The sequence below is a fragment of the Chelonoidis abingdonii genome, chromosome 3 (genome assembly GCF_003597395.2).
Source record: "Chelonoidis abingdonii isolate Lonesome George chromosome 3, CheloAbing_2.0, whole genome shotgun sequence".
NCBI classification, from domain to species: domain Eukaryota; kingdom Metazoa; phylum Chordata; order Testudines; family Testudinidae; genus Chelonoidis; species Chelonoidis abingdonii.
This window is the reverse complement of record NC_133771.1, coordinates 99,393,182-99,413,153: the sequence shown is the minus strand read 5'-3', so window position 1 is coordinate 99,413,153 and position 19,972 is coordinate 99,393,182. Positions and strand designations below refer to the sequence as shown.

The window sequence follows — 19,972 nt, the reverse complement described above, 5'->3', positions numbered from 1 at the left end:
TCATTCAGAGCAACACACATTAGAGATGCTGTAATTATCCCTAAACTAAGCACTATAAGCCCAGGGAATTCAGAGGTAAGATTAACTTTAAAATAAATCCAAACATGATTTGGAGATACTCAGCTGGGGGATCCAAACCACCTTGACTGTGTTTGTAGTGACACCATGTAAGAAAATAGACAAAACGTTTGTACCTTTAAACATAAAATTAATCTAATCTGGGGCCCTGAACACTAAAATGCCTTCATTTTAATCATTATGTTATTGCTTGGTATCACTACAGGGCAGAGTTAAGGTTGTTAGGATGCTCTATCTATGCATTTTCCATTACTTTAAAAGAAACCCCATATGTTAAAGTAGGGTGACAAGATGTCCCGATTTTATCAGAACTGTCCCGATATTTGTTTGTCCCGCATCCCGATCGACGTTAGTTCGGGACACTGGACAAACAAGCAAAGGCTCCTGCACACAGGCGGAGCCTGGAAGGGCTCGCGCCCCCCTTCCCCGACTCCGCCCCGTCCTTCCCCCATTGGATCCCTCTCCAAATCCCCGTCTCTTCCCCAAGCATTGGAGGGAGGCCCGAGAGATGCAGGGGAGCACGGGGCCAGGGTAAGTGAGAGTCCAGCCTGGCCTTGAGCGCAGGCAGGACTCCGGCAGAGCAGTACCTGGAGGAGGAGCAGGGAGGCGGCCCACAGGGCCAGGCGGCGGCTGTTCTCCCCACTTGGGCAGCAGGATTCAGGAGCAGCCGCTGCTGCGGCTCCCACTGCCACACCAGGAGGAAGCGGTCGCTGGCCAAGCATGTGGCACTCGGCGGCTACGGCTCTGACACCTGGGGCGCAACCCCCCCCGAGCCTGGGCCTGCTGAGGGGACCCAGTGCGCACGCTGTGCCCAGCCCCTGGCCATTTGCGTCTGGGCTGGCTGCCCAGCTGGTGCAATCCCACGGGCAGCCCCGGGGCGGAGGCAGTGGCAGCCCCATTCGTTCCCCTGCAAGAACCAAGTGGCATGGGGGAGCTGGGGCCTGCTGCCCCCACTCTGAGGGCGCCCGCGAGATTGCACCAGCTGAGGTGGGGGTTGGCGCTCCGGCGGTTTTTTTTTTTTTTTTTTTTTGCTCTGCCGCCATTTTTTTTGGCCCCTCCCCTGCGTCCCAATATTTCAGTTTTGACAGCTGGTCACCCTATGTTAAAGTAAGGTTAAATGCTGAATTTCAAGCTTTATAAACCAAGAGTTTAGGGACAGTTAAAATATCCACATGAAGCATTTTACTTAAAAGGAACTGCACTTTCTGAATTGCCCTTTCTTAATTATTAAATTTCACACATGAACAGTAAACAAGAAACAATGAAAATGTTACCATAATATTTTTCTAATCATTTTAAAATATGGAAGTATCAACTTTAATTATTTTGTATTTCACATTTTTGTGGCCAGACTATACGGCAGGGGTAGGCAACCTATGGCACGGGTGCCGAAGATGACACGTGAGCTGATTTTCAGAGGCACTCACACTGCCCAGGTCCTGGCCACCGGTCTGGGGGCTCTGCATTTTAATTTAATTTTAAATGAAACTTAAACATTTTAAAAACCTTATTTACTTTACATATAACAATAGTTTAGTTATATGTTATAGACTTATAGAAAGAGACCTTCTAAAAATGTTAAAATGTATTACCGGCATGCAAAACCTTAAATTAGAGTGAATAAATGAAGACTTGGCACACCACTTCTGAAAGGTTGCCAAATCCTGCTATACTGTATGCTGTATCTACTTTATCCCATTCTAGAACACCACAAAAAAGCACCACTATATTGGCTAGATGAACGGGGTTTACAGTTGCTTCGCATTGCGACTGGAGTGTATGTTATAATTTTACCCTTCCTCCCGCCCTGTCAAATCCCTGAGTGCACTTCTCACCTTTGCCTTATCAGTATCCCCCTTCCTCCTGTCCCCAACATACCTGTACATCCCCGCACCAGATTTTCCCCCTCCTTCCTGCACACTTCCCCATGCACAAGGTTTCCCCATCTTAGACTCCCTAGTGAGCAGATCTGGTGTGATGGGTATGCTTTTTTTAAAACGGAAATATTTAGGATAAGTGGTAATTATTACTGTTATTTTTCTTAACTGAAAGTTATGATGACAGAGACTAGTGCATAAAGTCTTTGGAGAAATTCAAAGAACTGCCTACTTTCTACAAATAATCAAGGGCTGCCCTTCGGTAGGATGTCCTCTTTCAAAACAACCCCCCCACTTTCCATTGTCTATAAATAGGAGTAAAACCACCCTTCCCTAAGGAAAGGTCATGGCATGCTACTGGAAGTAGGAGAAGAGCAATACAAAAATCAGGTGAATGAAAGCAGTAGTCATCTTTGCTAAGAACAACCTGTGGCCTCGATCCCTTCTGAACAGTGGGAAATTTGCTTAAGTAGAACATTCTTCTTAACTGAAAGCTTTTTCTTCATCAAAGACTGAAAAACGATTATGAAAAAGTGACCATTAATCCTAAAAAACCTTCAACCACAAGAGAGAGTTTTAATCACAAGGGAAATACGTAGAAGGGTACTAAATTTCTTAAAGGACCTATTCTAAGAATAATTTTTACTTCATATTTACTTTTAAATTCCCAGAAATTTTATTCTCAACTCGGAGAATAAAGCAATATAATTTTGTAGAAAATACACTCTTTATACATTAATTAATTAGAGATTCAACCTTTTTGTTAAATTCAAAGCTCAATCTTATTTATGCAGCTGGAGCCCAGCACCACCTTAATATGCATCCATTCCATTATATATTTGCTGAAGTAACATTAAACAAACAGAAGCCTCAGTTTGGATAATTATTTAATTATTCAAATACAATTCTGAAAGCTTATGTTGTGCCCTAATAGAGGATAGCTTACCTTGCATTTTGGACATTTCTGGGCATTCCTTTGCCCATGTTCAATCTCACTGGCCCAGTGACGCAACAGCTTGTCTCCCTTTTTGTATTCTTTACAGTTAACACCTTCATGCCAGGGGGAGTGGCATTTAAAACACCAGACAAATTGGCAAGTTGGACACTGGATCTGCATAAACAAAAGTGAAACAAGAAAATACCAGACAAATTTGCAAGCTGGGCATTGAATGTCTGTGGAAAAGTCACCACCACCATTATAAACACTTTTATAATTAATTTTAATTAAGATCTCAATTTTGTGTGATAGCTAAGGTCAAACAAACCTAAAAGACTGATAATCTTTAAAAAAGTATAAGGAAGTACCAATTTATTTTATAATTCTATATGTAAGAAACTATATTAAGAAACGTTAAAGCTTCACAATTAATTACTCAAGATCAGAAGATGTCAAAGGCCCCAAAATAAATTTGTTAGTCTCTAAGGTGCCACAAGTACTCCAATCCTTGAACAGGGGCTTAACTTTAAGCACACGACCAATCCCACTGAATTCAATGGAATTACTCAAATGCTAAGTGTTTTGTCAGACTGGGGCTAAAGTTAGTGTTGAATGCACAATTCTTCACTCTGCCCTTTTGTGAATAAGCAGTTTGGTACAAACCTTCGCTATTTGATAGACAATATGTTTTCAGGTAATATCACAGCTTTTTCTACAAACTTTAATAAAATTTAAATGCTTTTAATTAGATGTGTAACATTTAGTATTTTTCCTTCACTATTCTGATTTGCACAATGGTGCATTCACATCTTTAATGATTTACAAGACCTCATTTTCACTGCTCTGTACCTCGTGTAGTAATTTACATCTGCACAGAGCAAATAGTTTTTGTACTGAGGTAGTACCTAAAGGCCCCAGACCTATTGTGCTAGTCCCTGTACAAACACAAAGATCTGGTCTGCACAAAGTTGCACCCATTTAATGAGAGCTATGATTCTAAATCAATTTAACTAAACCATTGCAACTTGGTGTTTGACAATAGGTTTATCTTGCCCCTATAAATGTCCAGAGGCAAGTTCAACTAATTCAATCAGATTTAAATGTATACAATAGTAAGTACATTACATTACATAATGGGGTAACACAACCACTCTAAATGTGTGTAGACCAGCTCCCCCAAAAAGCCCTGAAGGGCTTACTCTGTCTTCCTATTGCTCTCATTTAAGGGTTTTTTCATCCACTTTGGACAGGTACACCTGACAACCACAAAGCAAGAAGGTAGTGAATCAATGTCAGAATTCTGATGCAGGTTCTCCTCTGTAAACTATGAATCTTAATATTTCAGGCTGCCATGTATTACATATTCTCTCTAACAAGTACAGCCTTCCTTATGTGCAATTCAAAGGATGAGACAGTTAACTTTGCTGTCAAGTTAGATGCCCTATATGAAACCACAATATGAAATAACTTAAATTTTGCTTTCTGTAGTAGGTTGTGTAAATGTCATTTACTTAGTACTTTCAACAAATATTATTTTCCAGTCTTTGACCTCAGTAGTGCTACACAGTACTACGAGATGCTGCATATACACATAAAACATTGTAAAAACAAAATATATTGCATTTGACAAGAAGTAGGTGATAATGTAATTAAAAGACTATTGTAGTCTTCAAGGCAGGCAGCACAAAAGTTGTGAAAGAGAGTTAATATATTAATAGGAATGTTTTTATCACTATTTAGGAATAAATGAAAGCTTGTTTACATTTAAGTACTTCTCTGCAGCATTTGTAATCCAAATATTGCAGATTGTGACAGTGCATCAGAACATGAAAGTCAAACTGACTGATTTTCAATGTCCATGATAAATACAAAAAGTAAAAAGTATATTTAAAAAAAATCTGCTAGGAATTTGATGTGCTATAAGTAACTAAATTTTTGTTTCTTTAACCTCCTGCCCTAGGTAAAATTTCTAAAGTACTTACATGACAGAGGATCTTAAGTCCCATTTTTCAAAGAGACTTTGGCACTTAGTTATGGGATCGCTACACTTAAAACACTACAGTGACACAGCTGCAGCTGCACTGCTCTGATGCTTCAGTGTAGACTCACTACAGAAATGGGAGGGGTTCTACCATCACTATAGTTAAGTGACCTCCAGGGGAGGTAGACTTCCACTGAGCTAGCTACAATCATCCTAGTGCTCTCTACAATGATGGTTAGGTTGGCATAGCTACGTCTCACAGGGGTGTGGATTTTTCACATCCCTCATAGATGTAACTATGCTGACGTAAGTTTTCATTGTAGACCAGCCCTCGGTCTCACTGAAAGTCAATGGATCTTTGGCTCTTCTGTCACTTAGGCACTTTTGATGATGATGATAATAAAGTAATGCATAATGGAGGTAGTAATGCCATAATGATAAGATTAGAGCTGAATGTAAAATTGGGGGTTTTTTGGTTCAGTGAATGGTGGACTTTCCAACCTGGAACTTGTGTTTTATTTTGTAAAATAAACCTAGCTAAGTTTCTAAACAAAAACACAAAACATTTTGTTTAGAAAATATTTTAAAAAAAAATCCGGTTACTAACCTTCCGTAACTGTTTTTCTTCAAGACGTGTTGCTCATGTCCATTTCATGCTAGGTGCACATAGGCTGGCCCCACAGAGGGAAAAGTCTCCAGCAACTGTGCACATGGTACACAGACATCTATCATAGAACTGACATGAGCAAGCACTCAAAGAAGAACAGAATACCAAAAAAAAAAAAAAAAAAAAAAAAAATCACATTTTTCAGCAAATAAACTATCTGTCTGAAAAATTTCACTGAGCTCTAAACAAGACCCCTTTAAAAACAATATTAAATATCCTTATTGGGAAAGTAATACCATATAACACTGTTTCTGCAAGTACAGAAGCTGCTCCAAACAGTCACTTCCAACCCTGTCATTTCATGATTCATCTTTGACAGACGTAAAATAACCCACTTAAAGAGCACTTCCTGCCCTAAAATATTACAAAATTTTAAGGGTCAGGTGAAACCCTATCATATTTATTTGAAAGCTTGTAAAATACATTCACCAGAGTTACAACTTCATAGAATATCCAGGTCGTGAACATAGATATGCAGGGATACAAATATGTCCTATTTTTAAAAAGGACAACAAAATTGACAGGCCCCTGTATCTCCCCTATGTTGAAAGTTGCATTTAAAGATTACATTAATCCTTCCCCTTCCAGCTGGGCTCATCTCTTCCCACTACAAACATTCCCCGGATAAGATTCTACAGAATTAAAAATATTGAAGCCTTGCTGGGTTTCTTGTTGGAGTCAGTCTCGCGGTGCCTGGTTTTTAAACAAGCATGCATACATCCTATTACTCTGCCTGTCAGAGGCATTCCTGTCACCAGACTGCTTTTTAAAGATATGGAAATTTGCAGCTGTGCAAAGTGCTTGCTGAGTAGGATGCTTATTATTTTCAGTATCCTACCTTCTCAGAAGACTGATATAGGTTTGCATACGTCCCTAGAGGTCAACACACAGAGCTCGTAGCTTTAATTACCGGTCTACCAACCTAAACAGCGTCCTCCAAACTTGTTTTAAAGTCCTTTAAAACTTTCACTCATCACTGCTAATAGAAGAAGTTACAGTAACCTATGCTGAGCTGGTATTCTACAGTAGATAATGACACATTGTGCTGCGTTTGTGATCTCCACTTCAAAATGAACATGTAGCCATAGTTATCTCTTCTAAAAACTGAAAAACTTCAGCAGCTGTAATAGTTATAGGGCCTTCCAAGCTTGGCCAATTGCGGTCGAGTGTTTCTCAGTCTATCTGTAATGCAGTAACTTGTAAACCCCTAACCAATCAATTCCAAAATTTAAAAGGAAACATTCTAGGCACCAACGGCTAGAACTCTATTGATTCTGGGAAAAATCAGTTAATCCTTTTTACTCTCAGCCCACTGACTGACTGAATGGGTAATCAGACCCACAGCACAAAATGAGTTTGAAACCCCTGAATTAAATTCTAAAGTTCAGGGCAGGGACTGTTCCTTAACTCTATGTTCATAGAGTGCTTACTACAATGGGGCCCTGATCTCGATTGATGCCTCTAGTAATCATTGCTAGAATACAATCAACAACTGATCTTTAGGCTTTAGTTTGTAGAAGACTCAACTGCAGCAAAGAAAACAAACAATGCTGAGATTAGTCTGAATTTAGGTTTTAGAAGGTATGTGAATAATTTGTAATAAATGTTTTCAAATTGTATTAATTATTTTGAATATGCTTTCCCCCCCTGCCCATCTAGTAAAAGTGCAGTCTTGGTTTCTAAGAGATACAAAAATTCCCCCTCCCCCCAAATTACTATTCAGAGTAAAAATGCACTACTGATAGTCCCACTGCCGATGTTCTGTAAGCCTCACATATGTAAGCTGGCTCTTCTGAAGGCAGCATATTTCCTGTTACTTATTCAAAGGTGACTAGGAAGAATTTCCTCTGGTGTAATTTACAGATGGAGTGAGGAGCAGGGAAAAGAGGCATTCAGCACAGTAACAGCAGTCCAGAAGGGTAATCTTTGTGGGCACAGCAGCAGTGACTGGAGAGCTGTATGTCACACGTTTTATTGGTGATAGAGATAAATAATTCCAGAAAATCTGATGGAGCAGTGATCACATTAACTGCAAACAAAGCTACTCTGATATGCACTGAGGCAGATGGCAAGATCTGCAACCAGCCATTTCTCTCAAGTGCAACTAGTAGAAACAAAAGCAGGTGACCTGAATAGCTCATGTGAGCAAGCTGTCCAAAGGCTGCCATTTTCAAGTATTTCCATCTGGAAGACTTTGTCACAGAAAGATTACTGCTTTTTAACAAATTACACAAATGTAGGATAGCCTCAAATGAGCTCAGTTCCACAAGGACAAGTGGACAGGCATTATCTTCAGTCACTCTGAGGGAACACAATCTGGCAAGTCCAGACTTATCAAATGGATCTTAGACCAAGTCTACAAAAAAGGGACAGAACACTTATCATAAAGTTACAGTAGAACCTCAGAGTTACGGACACCTTGGGAATGGAAGTTGTCCGGAACTCTGAACAAGACGTTATGGACTTCAACCATAGGGGGAGGGGGAGTGCCTTGGCTTGGGGCTGCAGCGGGGGACAGGGAGGGAGTGGTGTCAGGGATCTGGGGGGTCATGGCTTCTGACCCTCTGGAGCACCAGGGCTCAGGGCTTTAGATCTGGGCAGGGGGGAGAGCGCTGGGACTTGGGGCTTCTGCCCTGCAGCTCTGTTCCCGGCCTCTGGCCTGGGGGGAAGGGGAGTGCCGGGGCTCCCCATGGCTCTGCTCCTGGTTTCAGCAGCTGAATCGTCCCTTGGGCATATGGACAGATAGCATAAAATACAACTGTTGTTAGGCTGCTCTAATTTATGCTCTGAAGAGACCTGATGGCTGGAGTGCCTGAGGATTTTGAGAGGGAAGTGTAAAGATGACAAATACCTTTACACTACTCCTAACTAAGCTGGTAAGCACAGCTAGGTCACAGCCCAGAAAGCTGTCATTGTGAATTCAGCTGCCCTTGAGCGTGTGTCTATACTGCAGCTGGGAGCAAGTTTCCCAGGCCAGGTGGACAGACCCATGCTAATGGAGCCTGAGCTATCATGCTAAAATTAGCAGTATGGACATTGCAGCTCAGCCTGTAAAGCCCACCTGACCCCGTAGGCTTGAGAGCTCAAGCTCTAGCCTGAGCCACAATGTCCATGCTGATATGTTTATCACTATAGCTAGTGCCCTGTTAGCATGAGCCTGGCCACAGTGTAGAACACACCCTGAGTGACCTGAAACCCAATGAGACACCAGCATATTCCACAGACTGTAAAATTTGTAACAATACTGTCATTAAAGCAAGAAGCAAAAACAGTGACTGTGATAGGCAAGTTACAGTATTCTTAATCATAAGCTGGTAGTTTTCTTCCATTTACTAACAAATGTTTCCTAAATTAACTGATAAAATACACAGAAGACAAAAGATGACATCTTGAGCGTCATGCCCAGAATCATGTCACCCTTTGAAATAACTCTGCCATTTGCCACCATAGAGGGCTTTCTATCAGATGGTGGTGACTCAAGGCACAGAACATGCTACACATCTTTGCAGCTTATTTAGAGGTTACCAATAATATGTAAATGGTGGTAAGTAGGCTCCAATAAAATAAACTAATAAAAACGTGGCTCCACTATATAAACAAGTGCTGTCATCTTTATTATTTTACCATAAAAAAGTCATGGAAAGGGAGAGTGAAGAAAGAGGAAATGAGTAAAATAGTTGTGGAAAATGTGTAATATAACTGCCACCCTACATGTTCCTTCTTCAAAATGGTAACAAAAAATATCTGAAGCAACAAGATTTAAATTAAGTAAAAAAAAATTAACACTGCCCCCCGCCCTTTTAAAAGACTAAACTAACTATTTCTCAGATATGGATTTTTCTTCTCAAAAATATTTAATGCTCAGTTGTAAACATGTTTAAAACTTAATCAATTATACACATACACTTACACTAGATTTTCTCAAAGTTACTTAACATTCTGAGAGAAAGTGACTAAATAACGTGACTCGACATTACTAGTCACTACTAGTCATTTTTGCATTATGCATGCGAGTTTTAGTCAAACTGTAGGCATAGTGGATTGTACTTTACTTTTTTGGCTATGAACATACGTACCGTCATCATCTTAAATATCCAGTATATTCTCTCTCAGAAACATTATTTAAAAGTTGTATATGTTCTGGCATGACAAGAAGACAGATAAATATTTGATACATCTTTTCCACCTCTACCATCCTTGACATTCCGGTATCATACCTCCCTCAATAGGGTAATGGAGAATTCTAAGCAACTGATAATCAGATTGCCTTTTGGGAATTTTAAAACACTTATCCATTAAAAAAATAAAAAGTTGCACCTATAAGCAACTGATCACAGACCAACATAGCAGCCCTCAGGAAAAGTGCTTCCCCAACACATAGGGCTTTATACTTTGTTAATTGTGAGAAAAGTTGAGTTGTGTGGCTAAAAACTCTGGTTAATTATGAAAGTCAATCTTAGAGCCCCCACCTCTTTTCTGTCCAAACTGGCGTTCAGTTAGTGCAGTGGAAAGTGAAGGGATCAGTCACCTTTCAAAGTACCATGAAAATTTAATGGCCAAAACTGTCCTCCTACCACAAGAAATAAACAACACAAAAGTTCAAATAGGCGACTGAACTGTTACACGACTTGACCAGTTATTCAGATGTATCATACTATAGATTCATATTCTAAATCACAGCTTACATTAGGCTCCAGTAATGGAGGAAAGCCCATTTAATGCCCACCACATGCTGTCCTACTTTTGCTGCTTACAGCTGTGTCATCTAATCCATAGGTTTGGTGAGCATGCTCACTTTGTATTTGTTCTCCAATTTCGTAGGGGTTGGAATGTGACCTCTCCTCCTGAAAGTGGTGAAGTGTTTGCATTGAGGGCATGGCTTGGTGCTGGAGTCAATACGGCTGAGTTCCAGGAAGTATTTATACTTGATGATGTCATCATGTGGCAGGTTGTAGAGGACAGTTGTTTCATCCAGGTACTCACTGCACTCTGTGATTGGACATTTTATATCTGCCTGTCCCAGCTGCACCTGCACGTAAATAGAAGGGTAAGAAATTACCAGGTAAAAGATCAGACAGCTGTAGAGCAAGTATTCCATGTCTACTATGCAAAAAGTAAAGCATTTCCAACGCATCTTGTGAACCGCACAAGAAAATGCATTTGTTCTGAATTCTAGCTATCTGTACACTAACAAAACATGCCATTTTATTTTAAGTTTATTTTGAACACATTCTGGAAAATATTTTAAAATATTAAGTTTCGCTTTTCTGTCATATCCACATCTGTTATATTACATGCATAAAGCACATGCATGTGTGCCAGTGAGGCTATGTTCAAACGTTTTATCTTTTATATTGGCTACTGAGAGACACAGTCGAGCTGTTCCTCATTTTACACCTTACTAAGATATGCAATACAAGCAGGCTAAGGGAGTATTTTTTATTTCATACAGAAAGGATAAAAACATATACCCAAAGAGAGCCCAGTTTTTACCAGGGAAAATAGATTACACTTGCTCCAGAAGCCTTTGGCTGCCTTTGCTAGCTCAATGCTCTTATGTGTGCTTCTTACTAGAAGTTGGCATGGAGAAAGCAAATTCTATCTGCTCCTTGAAGAGCACAGAATAAGCTGTTGCCTTCTAATTCTACATCACTCTCAATCAAATGGAAGATAGCCACGATGGTCAGTAACACAACTGCTTGCTCTGGGTATCCCTAAACCTCTGACTGGCAGAAGCTGGGACTAGAGGACAGGATGGATCATTTGATAATTGCCCTCTTCTGTTCACTCCCTCTGAAGCATCTGGCACTGGCCACTGTCAGAAGACAGGATGCTGGGCTAGATGGACCACTGGTCTGACCCACTCAGGCCATTCTTATGCTCTTAAATACAAATACTTGTTTTAAACAGAGTGCTTATAGTAGATAAATATATTTCATAGATAAAAATTCTACACACCACTTACATCATGCATTAACTGACTATGCAGTGCATAGAGTCTTGTGCAGACAACTCCACAGTGGGGAGAATTTCACTCACACTGAAAGAATAAGAGTACGATCACTACAAAAGATAGTAAGAGCTGCAAGGAATGGAAAGGCAGTACTTTAAAATCTAGAAAGGTTAAAGTTTTGAAGCCACTTCTGTTTGGAGGTTTACCATATAATGGTGCTGCATCTCAGTATGCAACCTACTCTACTCTCACGAACTGAGCATATAAATGCAAATTTTATGTACAGGAATTTCTATGGTATTCAATCACTGCAGTACCCTAGAACCACACAGTGAATTAAATCTCACAATTCCCCATTTTACAGAGTGTAGTGAGGCGGTGTGGCTCCCCTCCTCCACAGGGAGGGTTGAGCCCCGTCCATCTTCCCCCAGGGCGGAACTTCCGGGCGGAAGCCCCGCCCCTCAAAGGGTCAGGCGGCGACCCGGAAGTATAAAAGCCGGGCGCCAGCCTTCAGTTGGAGCTCAGCAGCCGGCGAGAGCAGACGTGCCTGATGACCCTCGTCGCTGGGAGGCTGCCGAGCTCCGAGACAGGGATCAGGCCTTGCCAGAACCGACCCGCAGCAACCATGACCCTGAGCTGCGGGCACTACCACCGCTACCCAGCCCCAACTACGGCTTGGAGGAACTTTCGGACTGGACCTGGCCCAGCTACCCAGGAGTACCCCCGGATCTACCTAGCCCGGACTGGGAGGAACCCATGACGGTAGACGACCCGGCGGACCAGGTAGGGAGCGAAGGGGGGATGAAAAGTAGCCCGGGGGCGGCTGACAACAGTCAAGCCGCAGAAGGCCCCGAGCCGATGACCGTGTGTGTCGGTCAGGATCCCCACTGACCGCGCTGTCAGTGTGTTTCGGTTAGGATCCCCCTGAGCACTCTGTCAGTGTGTTTTGGGCTGGATCCCCACTGACTGCCACTAGCGGCGACAGCCGCTACTAGGGCCCCGGGCTGGAACACAGAGGAGTGGGTGGGCCTGCGTTCCCCCTGCCACCCGTAGCCGGGTGGCAGTATCCCCCTTCGCCCCCACAGCTACTATTTGTTTGTGGCTCTGCCCTGCCCCAAAGGGCCAGAGCCTGGTGTACTGTGTTTGGTGCCCCGCCCGATCCAAGGGCTGGGCCCCGATTAACTCTGTCTCTGCTCTGCCCTGCCCCAAAGGGCCAGAGCCCCCTGACTGTTTGTGGCTCTGCCCTGCCCCAAAGGGCCAGAGCCTGGTGTACTGTGTTTGAGGCCCCGCCCGATTCAAGGGCTGGGCTCCCGATTAACTTTATCTCTGCTCTGCCCTGCCCCAAAGGGCCAGAGCCCCCCATGACTGTTTGTTGCTCTGCCCTGCCCCAAAGGGCCAGAGCCTGGTGTACTGTGTTTGAGGCCCCGCCCGATTCAAGGGCTGGGCTCCCGATTAACTTTATCTCTGCTCTGCCCTGCCCCAAAGGGCCAGAGCCCCCCATGACTGTTTGTTGCTCTGCCCTGCCCCAAAGGGCCAGAGCCTGGTGTACTGTGTTTGAGGCCCCGCCCGACCCAAGGGCTGGGCCCCGATTAACTTTGTCTCTGCTCTGCCCGGTCCCAAAGGGCCAGAGTCTAATGTACTGTGTTTGGGGTCCGCCTGTATCCAAGGCGGGCCCCCACTGACTTTGCTGTCCTAGCCCGCTCCACAGAGACCGAACGTCTGGACAGCGGACCGTGGACCTGAGGGACAAGACCCGGTGAGAACAGGACGAGGCCGGTGTGGCTCCCCTCCTCCACAGGGAGGGTTGAGCCCCGGCTTCCCTCGTCACACAGAGGAAAAAGGCAGAGAGGTTAAAGCCACAATTTTCAAAGAAGGGGACCTAGTGTTAAGAACCAAAATGGCCTCATTTTCCACTCACTTAGCTATATCAGTTTCAAAATCGGAGCCTGATTGATTTGCCTAAGGTGACGATTTATGACTATGTAAAAATGACACCTTCTTACTGAAAAAGTTTGCTGTGTATTCTGAGACTCGTGTGCTAACTTTACTGACTAAAATAACCATTTACTGCCGTTTGCTACTATTAGGACTGCAGACAGACATGGAAAAGGGAGCAGGATTACATCTAGACTCCCGTTAGAGGAATAATTTAATTCCTACCACCGGGCCAAATTCTGTCCTCTGATACACGTGAATAAGCCATTTAAGATGTTACTGAGGAAGAAGTACTGTGGGATTGCACAAATGCAAGCGAAGGGAAAATTCTGGCCTGCAGAACTTTTAATACTGTTGAATATGGGGCTGGAAGAAATAAGTTACCTTCAAATTTCTTATTTTTTCTAGCGTCCCTCATGAACAAAACCCCTCAAATTGTGAATCCTCTGCTCACTATAATAATCCAAAAAGAAAAGATTGAAGAAAAAAAAAAGGCCTTTATTTTCCATTATATATTTCCCACTATTGCCAACCTCCGGAGATCAAAAATCATTAGGCAGACCTCCAGAAACATGAGGTTTTATTTTCTTTTAAAGAATATATATTGTGCTTTTTTGGTTTGTCTTTTGATTTTTTAATTCCCCGTCCATTGTGGGTGAAAGAGAAAAAGGAACGTGACTTTGGCCCCGTTGAAAGAGTTCTCCCCTGCACATATGCCTGTCCCCAGCCCAGTAGTTAAATCATCCCCCATCCAGCTCCCACCCCCGTCAGCTCAGTCCACTAAGCTGCTCTCAGTTCTGAACTCACTCATACAGCCTCACCTCTGCTTCTCCTAAGGTTCCTCATCCCAAACTGCCATGGCTTCCAGACTTTGGGGAGTGGGGGCGGGAGAAGACACTCCATAGGGTCTTCACTTCTCTCCCCCACCCCGCCCCAGGCCAGATGTTGCATAGTAGGCAGGGGCAGAGGAACCATCCTGTCCCCATGGCTCACAGAAGGGGAGGGTACAGAGCCACCTCCACTCTCTCCTCCTATGAGAATGGCTTTGGGTTGCTATGGAGTTGGAGGGGTAGGGAGAGACACATCTCTGTCTGCAGCAGCTCTGATTAGTTATTCTGCCCCAAGAGGCAAGCAAGTGGAGCAGACAGCCAATTTGCAGGCTCAAATTCACTACACAGGCACAAGTCAGAACCAAAATCACAACACTCCCCCCCCCCAAAATTGTGAGTCAGCACCACTAAAATTTCTTATGACTTTTAGATTTATTTGGGTAGCTCTCAAAGGCCTCAGGATCCCACCACACCAGGAACTGTGCTAACACTATCCAAGTAGACATGAAGTAACAGGTGATAAACCAGAGGAGAAAGACAGAAGACAATGGTACTATAAGAGATTGTACAATTATTTAAATTTTGTATGTGCAACTTGTGATTCAACAGTGATTTTTTTTTATAGAATTTAGCCTCTGTTACAATTCCCCCCGACCACACATACTTGTACCTAAAATACTTGCCCATCTTCCATTTCTTTATACACTATATCCCTTTGTTACGTTTCATTTTCACTTTTCCTTTATTCATTCTTTTCCATAGTAGATACATTAAGTTCCTTTCCCAATGTATGCACCAGATTGTAGGATATTGTTGATAGGAAAAAGCAGCCTTCTTACTAGAGTTATCATGCTCCTTCCTCTCAAGAGGAAAATCTGTCCCAAGAAAATATGGGTAATTCATCCCTGGCAGAGTTTCAGGAACTGAAAATTTCTCCACACAAACTTGCACTGCAGTAACTAAATCAGTTGTAATTTACATCTTATTTTAAAATGTGTTCTATTTTGCTTACATATGTAAAAATTCAGTGCATGCTAAATCAGAACAGGACACTTATTCCTACCTAAGAGCATCCACAGAGACTTTCCCTGAAACCCTTCTCCTCCCCTCACAAGATATGAACTAGAACAGGTTTAATTTTTACAGTGCAAGTTTGTATGTAGATCAATCTTGAGAGAGTTCAAGTCATGCTGCTGCATCTCTATGAGCAAAGTCTCTCATTTCCCCTCCCAAGCTCAGACTATGCCTCTGGAAGGAATTCCAGCCCCATGTGATCCTAGAGTGGGGTGAAATAACCTAAGCCAAGAGCCTTTCTTGTTCCAGGCCTCCAGGGGTGGCATGCAGCCTTATAAGTACATAAATATGCAATATTCATTGCCCTCAGACACTTCTGTTGATTAAAAAATAAAGACATAAATCACACAAAAATCCTGTTGAGGCACTTGGAGAAGAGGATTCTTGAACATTTTAGTATATAGTCTGCTTACAGCAAGGAGTGGGGAGCAAGTAAAGAAGAAAGTGCTACATATACACCTCTGATACAAAAGTTTGACCTTTTGGACCTAACAGCATGTTTTAAATATTTTATAATGCACATTTAAGTGCACTCATCAGTTTAAATTCCCAAATCTAATCTAGTTTTTATACCTTTATTTATAGTTTGAAATTTAAAATGTAAATCCAATATGCCTTACATACCACTGGTTATAGCTCCCAAAGGAGAGTTGCAGGTACCGAGTTCAGTAGGACCAGGGAAAGCATTGTTAGTACACAGGGTACTGCAGCCTGAGACCAAGTCTAAGAGTGGGAAAATCATGACTCCAGCTGGTAAAAGGAGTTGTGCAGGTTTTATGGCCCATTACAACAATTTGCAACACATCCTGCTGCCTACTAACCCTCCACTGTCCTATGACTGCAAGGATGTTAACGGTCCACTTCTTTTTAAAATGGTCTCCTACAACATTGTGCTTGATCTGTCCCATCTTGTATTTAGCCTGGACACTCTGGTTACCTTGTCTGGACTTGACAAAGAGCTCTGTGAAGCTCGTAAGCTGGTCCCTTCCACCAAGAGAAGCTGAACCCATCGTGTCTCGTTCATATCCTGGGACCAACAAATCTAAAACACTGCAAACAAATGTATTGTTGGCATTTTTTCTGATGATCTTCTCTTCACCTTTCTGCCTCGATTTTTCTTTGGATTTGAGCCACAAAGCCATGATAAAGGAAGAAAAGGGGAATGGGTACACTGATCATTTTACAAATTACTTCTCAAAATTTAATTTTTTAAAATGTTTGTGTGTATATATAGATCAAACTGCTGGATGTGTAGGCTGTGGTTCATATTCTACATGCACAAAATTCAGACAGTTCAGTTATGATTTCCACAGAATTCCTAAACTGGACCCCTAAAAAGTGCGTGCTACAGAACTTTGCACTGATGCATCACAGGATTCAAGGTGGCTTGATACTTGAGAATTTAGTTCCAGTTTGCTTCAGAACATTTGGAGCCTGGAACTGAAATTGACAAGCTCCAGAGAAGGGTAGTAGAGAAACAATTTAGAAGGAGCATGGAGAGAGCCCCTGTTCTATGAACTATAGGTGTCTCAGAGCAGGATTCCTAATGTGCTTTGGAGTAGAAGTTCCTACTACATGCACCAAGTGTCTTTTGTTAATTAATTCCTCTATGCTCTAAAACACAGGAGTCTGCAGGGAGGGGGTTTCAAATCTCAAAGTGACTCTTTTCCACAGACTGTCAAATCCAATTCCAAAACTACCACCAAAGCTGATATGGTCTTCACACTCCATTTAAAAATCTGACTGGTTACTGGATCAACTCAGTCTTCTTGGAGGTTAGCCAGAATCAGGTCCTGTTTAAATCTGAACATGATAATCTCTTCATTTACAGGGCACTGTAAACCAGTTTAATTCTTTTTATACTATTTAATTTCCAAAGGCAGCATTCATAAATTGTTAGCATGCTTTTGCTGCCTAGCACGATGAGGTCCTCCTGCTCCAAAACTAGGATTCTTAGGTGCTGCGGTAATACAAACACACACGTCACATCCATATATCATTAAAAATAATGTGACGATAATAAAGGCAGATAGGAACAGAATTCTTTTAAACCTAAGAAACTACATGCTAATAGTGCTCAAAGCAACGTGTATCGCACACTGCCCTTGTTATCAACTAGAATATTAAAATGGTTCAACTTTAAACATTTGAATCAATTTAAATTTAGGCCAGACAAACAAGACCTACTGCCCCTCTATAATACAACATTTAGAAATCTTCACAACTCCAGTGCAGTTCTGTAGCTCAAAACTGTCTCAATTTTAGCAGTCCACATATGAAACTGCGCTTACTCGTCATAAAACTATGTTTCTCCCTTTGGCCAGGGAAGAAGTTATCAGCTGAGGAGTCTAAGCGGATAGTTCTTATATTTAAATGTTATGGGGCAAGTGGCATGACATTCCTATTACGTGGCTCTTAACTCTGAAATTTACTTCCTCTTTTTGATCTAACATAAGCTAAAATTAACCCTCAAAGTATGGTTCAAGTTTAGGCTTTTACCTGCAATAACTTGGTGGGGCAGAGTGTTGATTTTGAATGTGCTCCTTACTGGGACAGTTATGCAATGGGGGAATATCTTTGGCTGCATAAAAAAATGAAATTTGTCTTTAAATGCAATTTTCTGAGTAAAGTAACTGTTAAAAGAACAGGGGTTTTGGTGTGTATTGTCTCAGTTAACTGCTCTGTCATGGAATAGACATGAGCAACACATCTCGAAGAACACTTAAAGGTAACCATCTTTTCTTCGAGTGCTTGCTCGTGTCCATTCCATTGTAGGTGACTCGCAAGCAGTCTCATCGGAGGCAGGTGGTAGTTTATGGATGTGTCCATTGCAACACAGCTTTGCCAAATACAGTATCACCTCTGGCTTGCTGGGTGATGGCATAATGTGTCGTAAACGTGTGTACTGAAAACCAAGTCATGACCCTGCAGATGTCCTGGATAGGAACACGAACGAGGAGGGCTGTCAAAGATATCTGAGCCCTACTCGAGTGAGCCTTCTCTAATTGGTGGAGGCACAGCCTGTGCCAACTCATAACAAGTGCGGATGCAGGTGGTGATCCAATTCGAAATCCTCTAAGAGGACCCCAGAAGGCCCTTCATCCTGTCAGCTGTCGCAATAAAGAGGCAGGTCGATCTGCGAAAGGGCTTGGTGCTCTCCAGGTAGAAAGTCAGGATGCGCCTGACATTTACAGTGTGCAGCCGCCACTCCTCATTGGTCATGTGAGGCCTTGGACAGAACACCAGGAGGAAGATATCCTGGTTGACATGGAAGTGCGACACCACCTTTGGCAGGAAGGCCGGAAGGGGCTGCAGCTAGACCTTGTCCTTGTAGAATACTGTGTATGGGGGCTCCAAAGTGAGGGCTTTAAACTCGGAGACATGTCTTGCTGAGGTAATAGCTATAAGGAATGAAACCTTCCACAACAACAAGTGGGAAAGGGAACAAGAAGTCAGTCTCAAAGGGTGGACCCCTGAGCCTGGAGAGGACCACGCTGAGGTCTCATTGAGGAACCTGGTCCCAAATCGGCAGAAAAAGTCTTCCAAGGCCTTTCAGGAACCTGATCAACATCTCACGCGTGAACACCGATCTACATTGGATGTGAGGATGGAAGGCCGATATGGCCAGATGCACTTGGACTGAAGAAGTGACGAGATCTTGGTGCTTTAAGTGAAGCAGGTAATCCAGGATGGACTGCAGAGATGACTGGGTCAATCAGATATTTCTCTCAGATGCCCAGCAGGAGAAACACTTCCACTCTGACAAGTAAGTTGCTCTGGCTTTCTGCTCTCCAAGAGAACCTGCTGTACCTGACTAGAGCAAGCTTGTTCCTCTGGATTCAGCCACACAGCATCCAAGCTGTGAGGTGGAGAGAGGCATGGTTCGGGTGCAGGAGTCGACCATGATCCTGCAAGAGTAGGTCCAGGCAGCTAGGAAGTGGCCATAGTGCTGGTACGGCCAGGTCCACAAACATGCCAAACCAATGCTGGTGAAGCCATGCTGGGGTGATCACGATGACCTGTGCCTTGTCTCTCGATTTTTGAGAAGACTTTTCTGATGAGCAACATTGGCGGTAAGGTGTATATCAGGTCTCCTGACCACAACAGGAGAAAGCCTTTCTTGTTCCAGGCCTCCAATGGAGGCAGTGTTGTCTGTCAACACCTGCACCACCTAGCTGGACAGTTGGGGAAGGAAGACACCACAAGCCAGATGAATGGCTCTGAGCTCCCTGATGTTTATATGCAATGCGAGTGCGTTATGAGACCATAACCCTGGAGTATGCAGTGCACCAAGAAGCACTCCTCAACCAAGGCTGGACACATCTGAAATCAGGGAGACCATGGGTCATGGGCTCTCAAACGGCACACCTTCCAACACCAGGATGGGGTTGGACCACCACTGCAAAGAGGTAAGTGCCTGCGGAGGGATTGTGATGAACTTGTCTAGGCGATGTCTGGCTGGGGAGTAAACCAATGCCAGCCACATCTAGAGGGGGCGCAGCCTGAGTCTCGCATGGTCGACAATGTGCATACATGCTGCCATGTGCCCCAGTAGTCTGAGACAGACTCAGGCCATGGTGAGCGGATGGGCAGTGATACTGACAATCAGATCTGACATTGCTCTGAACCTGGCCTTTGGC

General features: G+C 43.0%; 1 protein-coding gene across 1 annotated transcript in view; it reads right to left on the bottom strand.

The window, feature by feature from the left end:
- The window catches only part of RNF217 (ring finger protein 217), an 85,812-nt gene that overhangs the window by 44,719 nt on the left and 21,121 nt on the right, over positions 1 to 19,972 (bottom strand). The window contains 2 exon segments of the mRNA XM_075063436.1: positions 2,902 to 3,066; positions 10,336 to 10,569. Of these exon segments, the coding sequence (XP_074919537.1) occupies positions 2,902 to 3,066; positions 10,336 to 10,569 (399 nt within the window).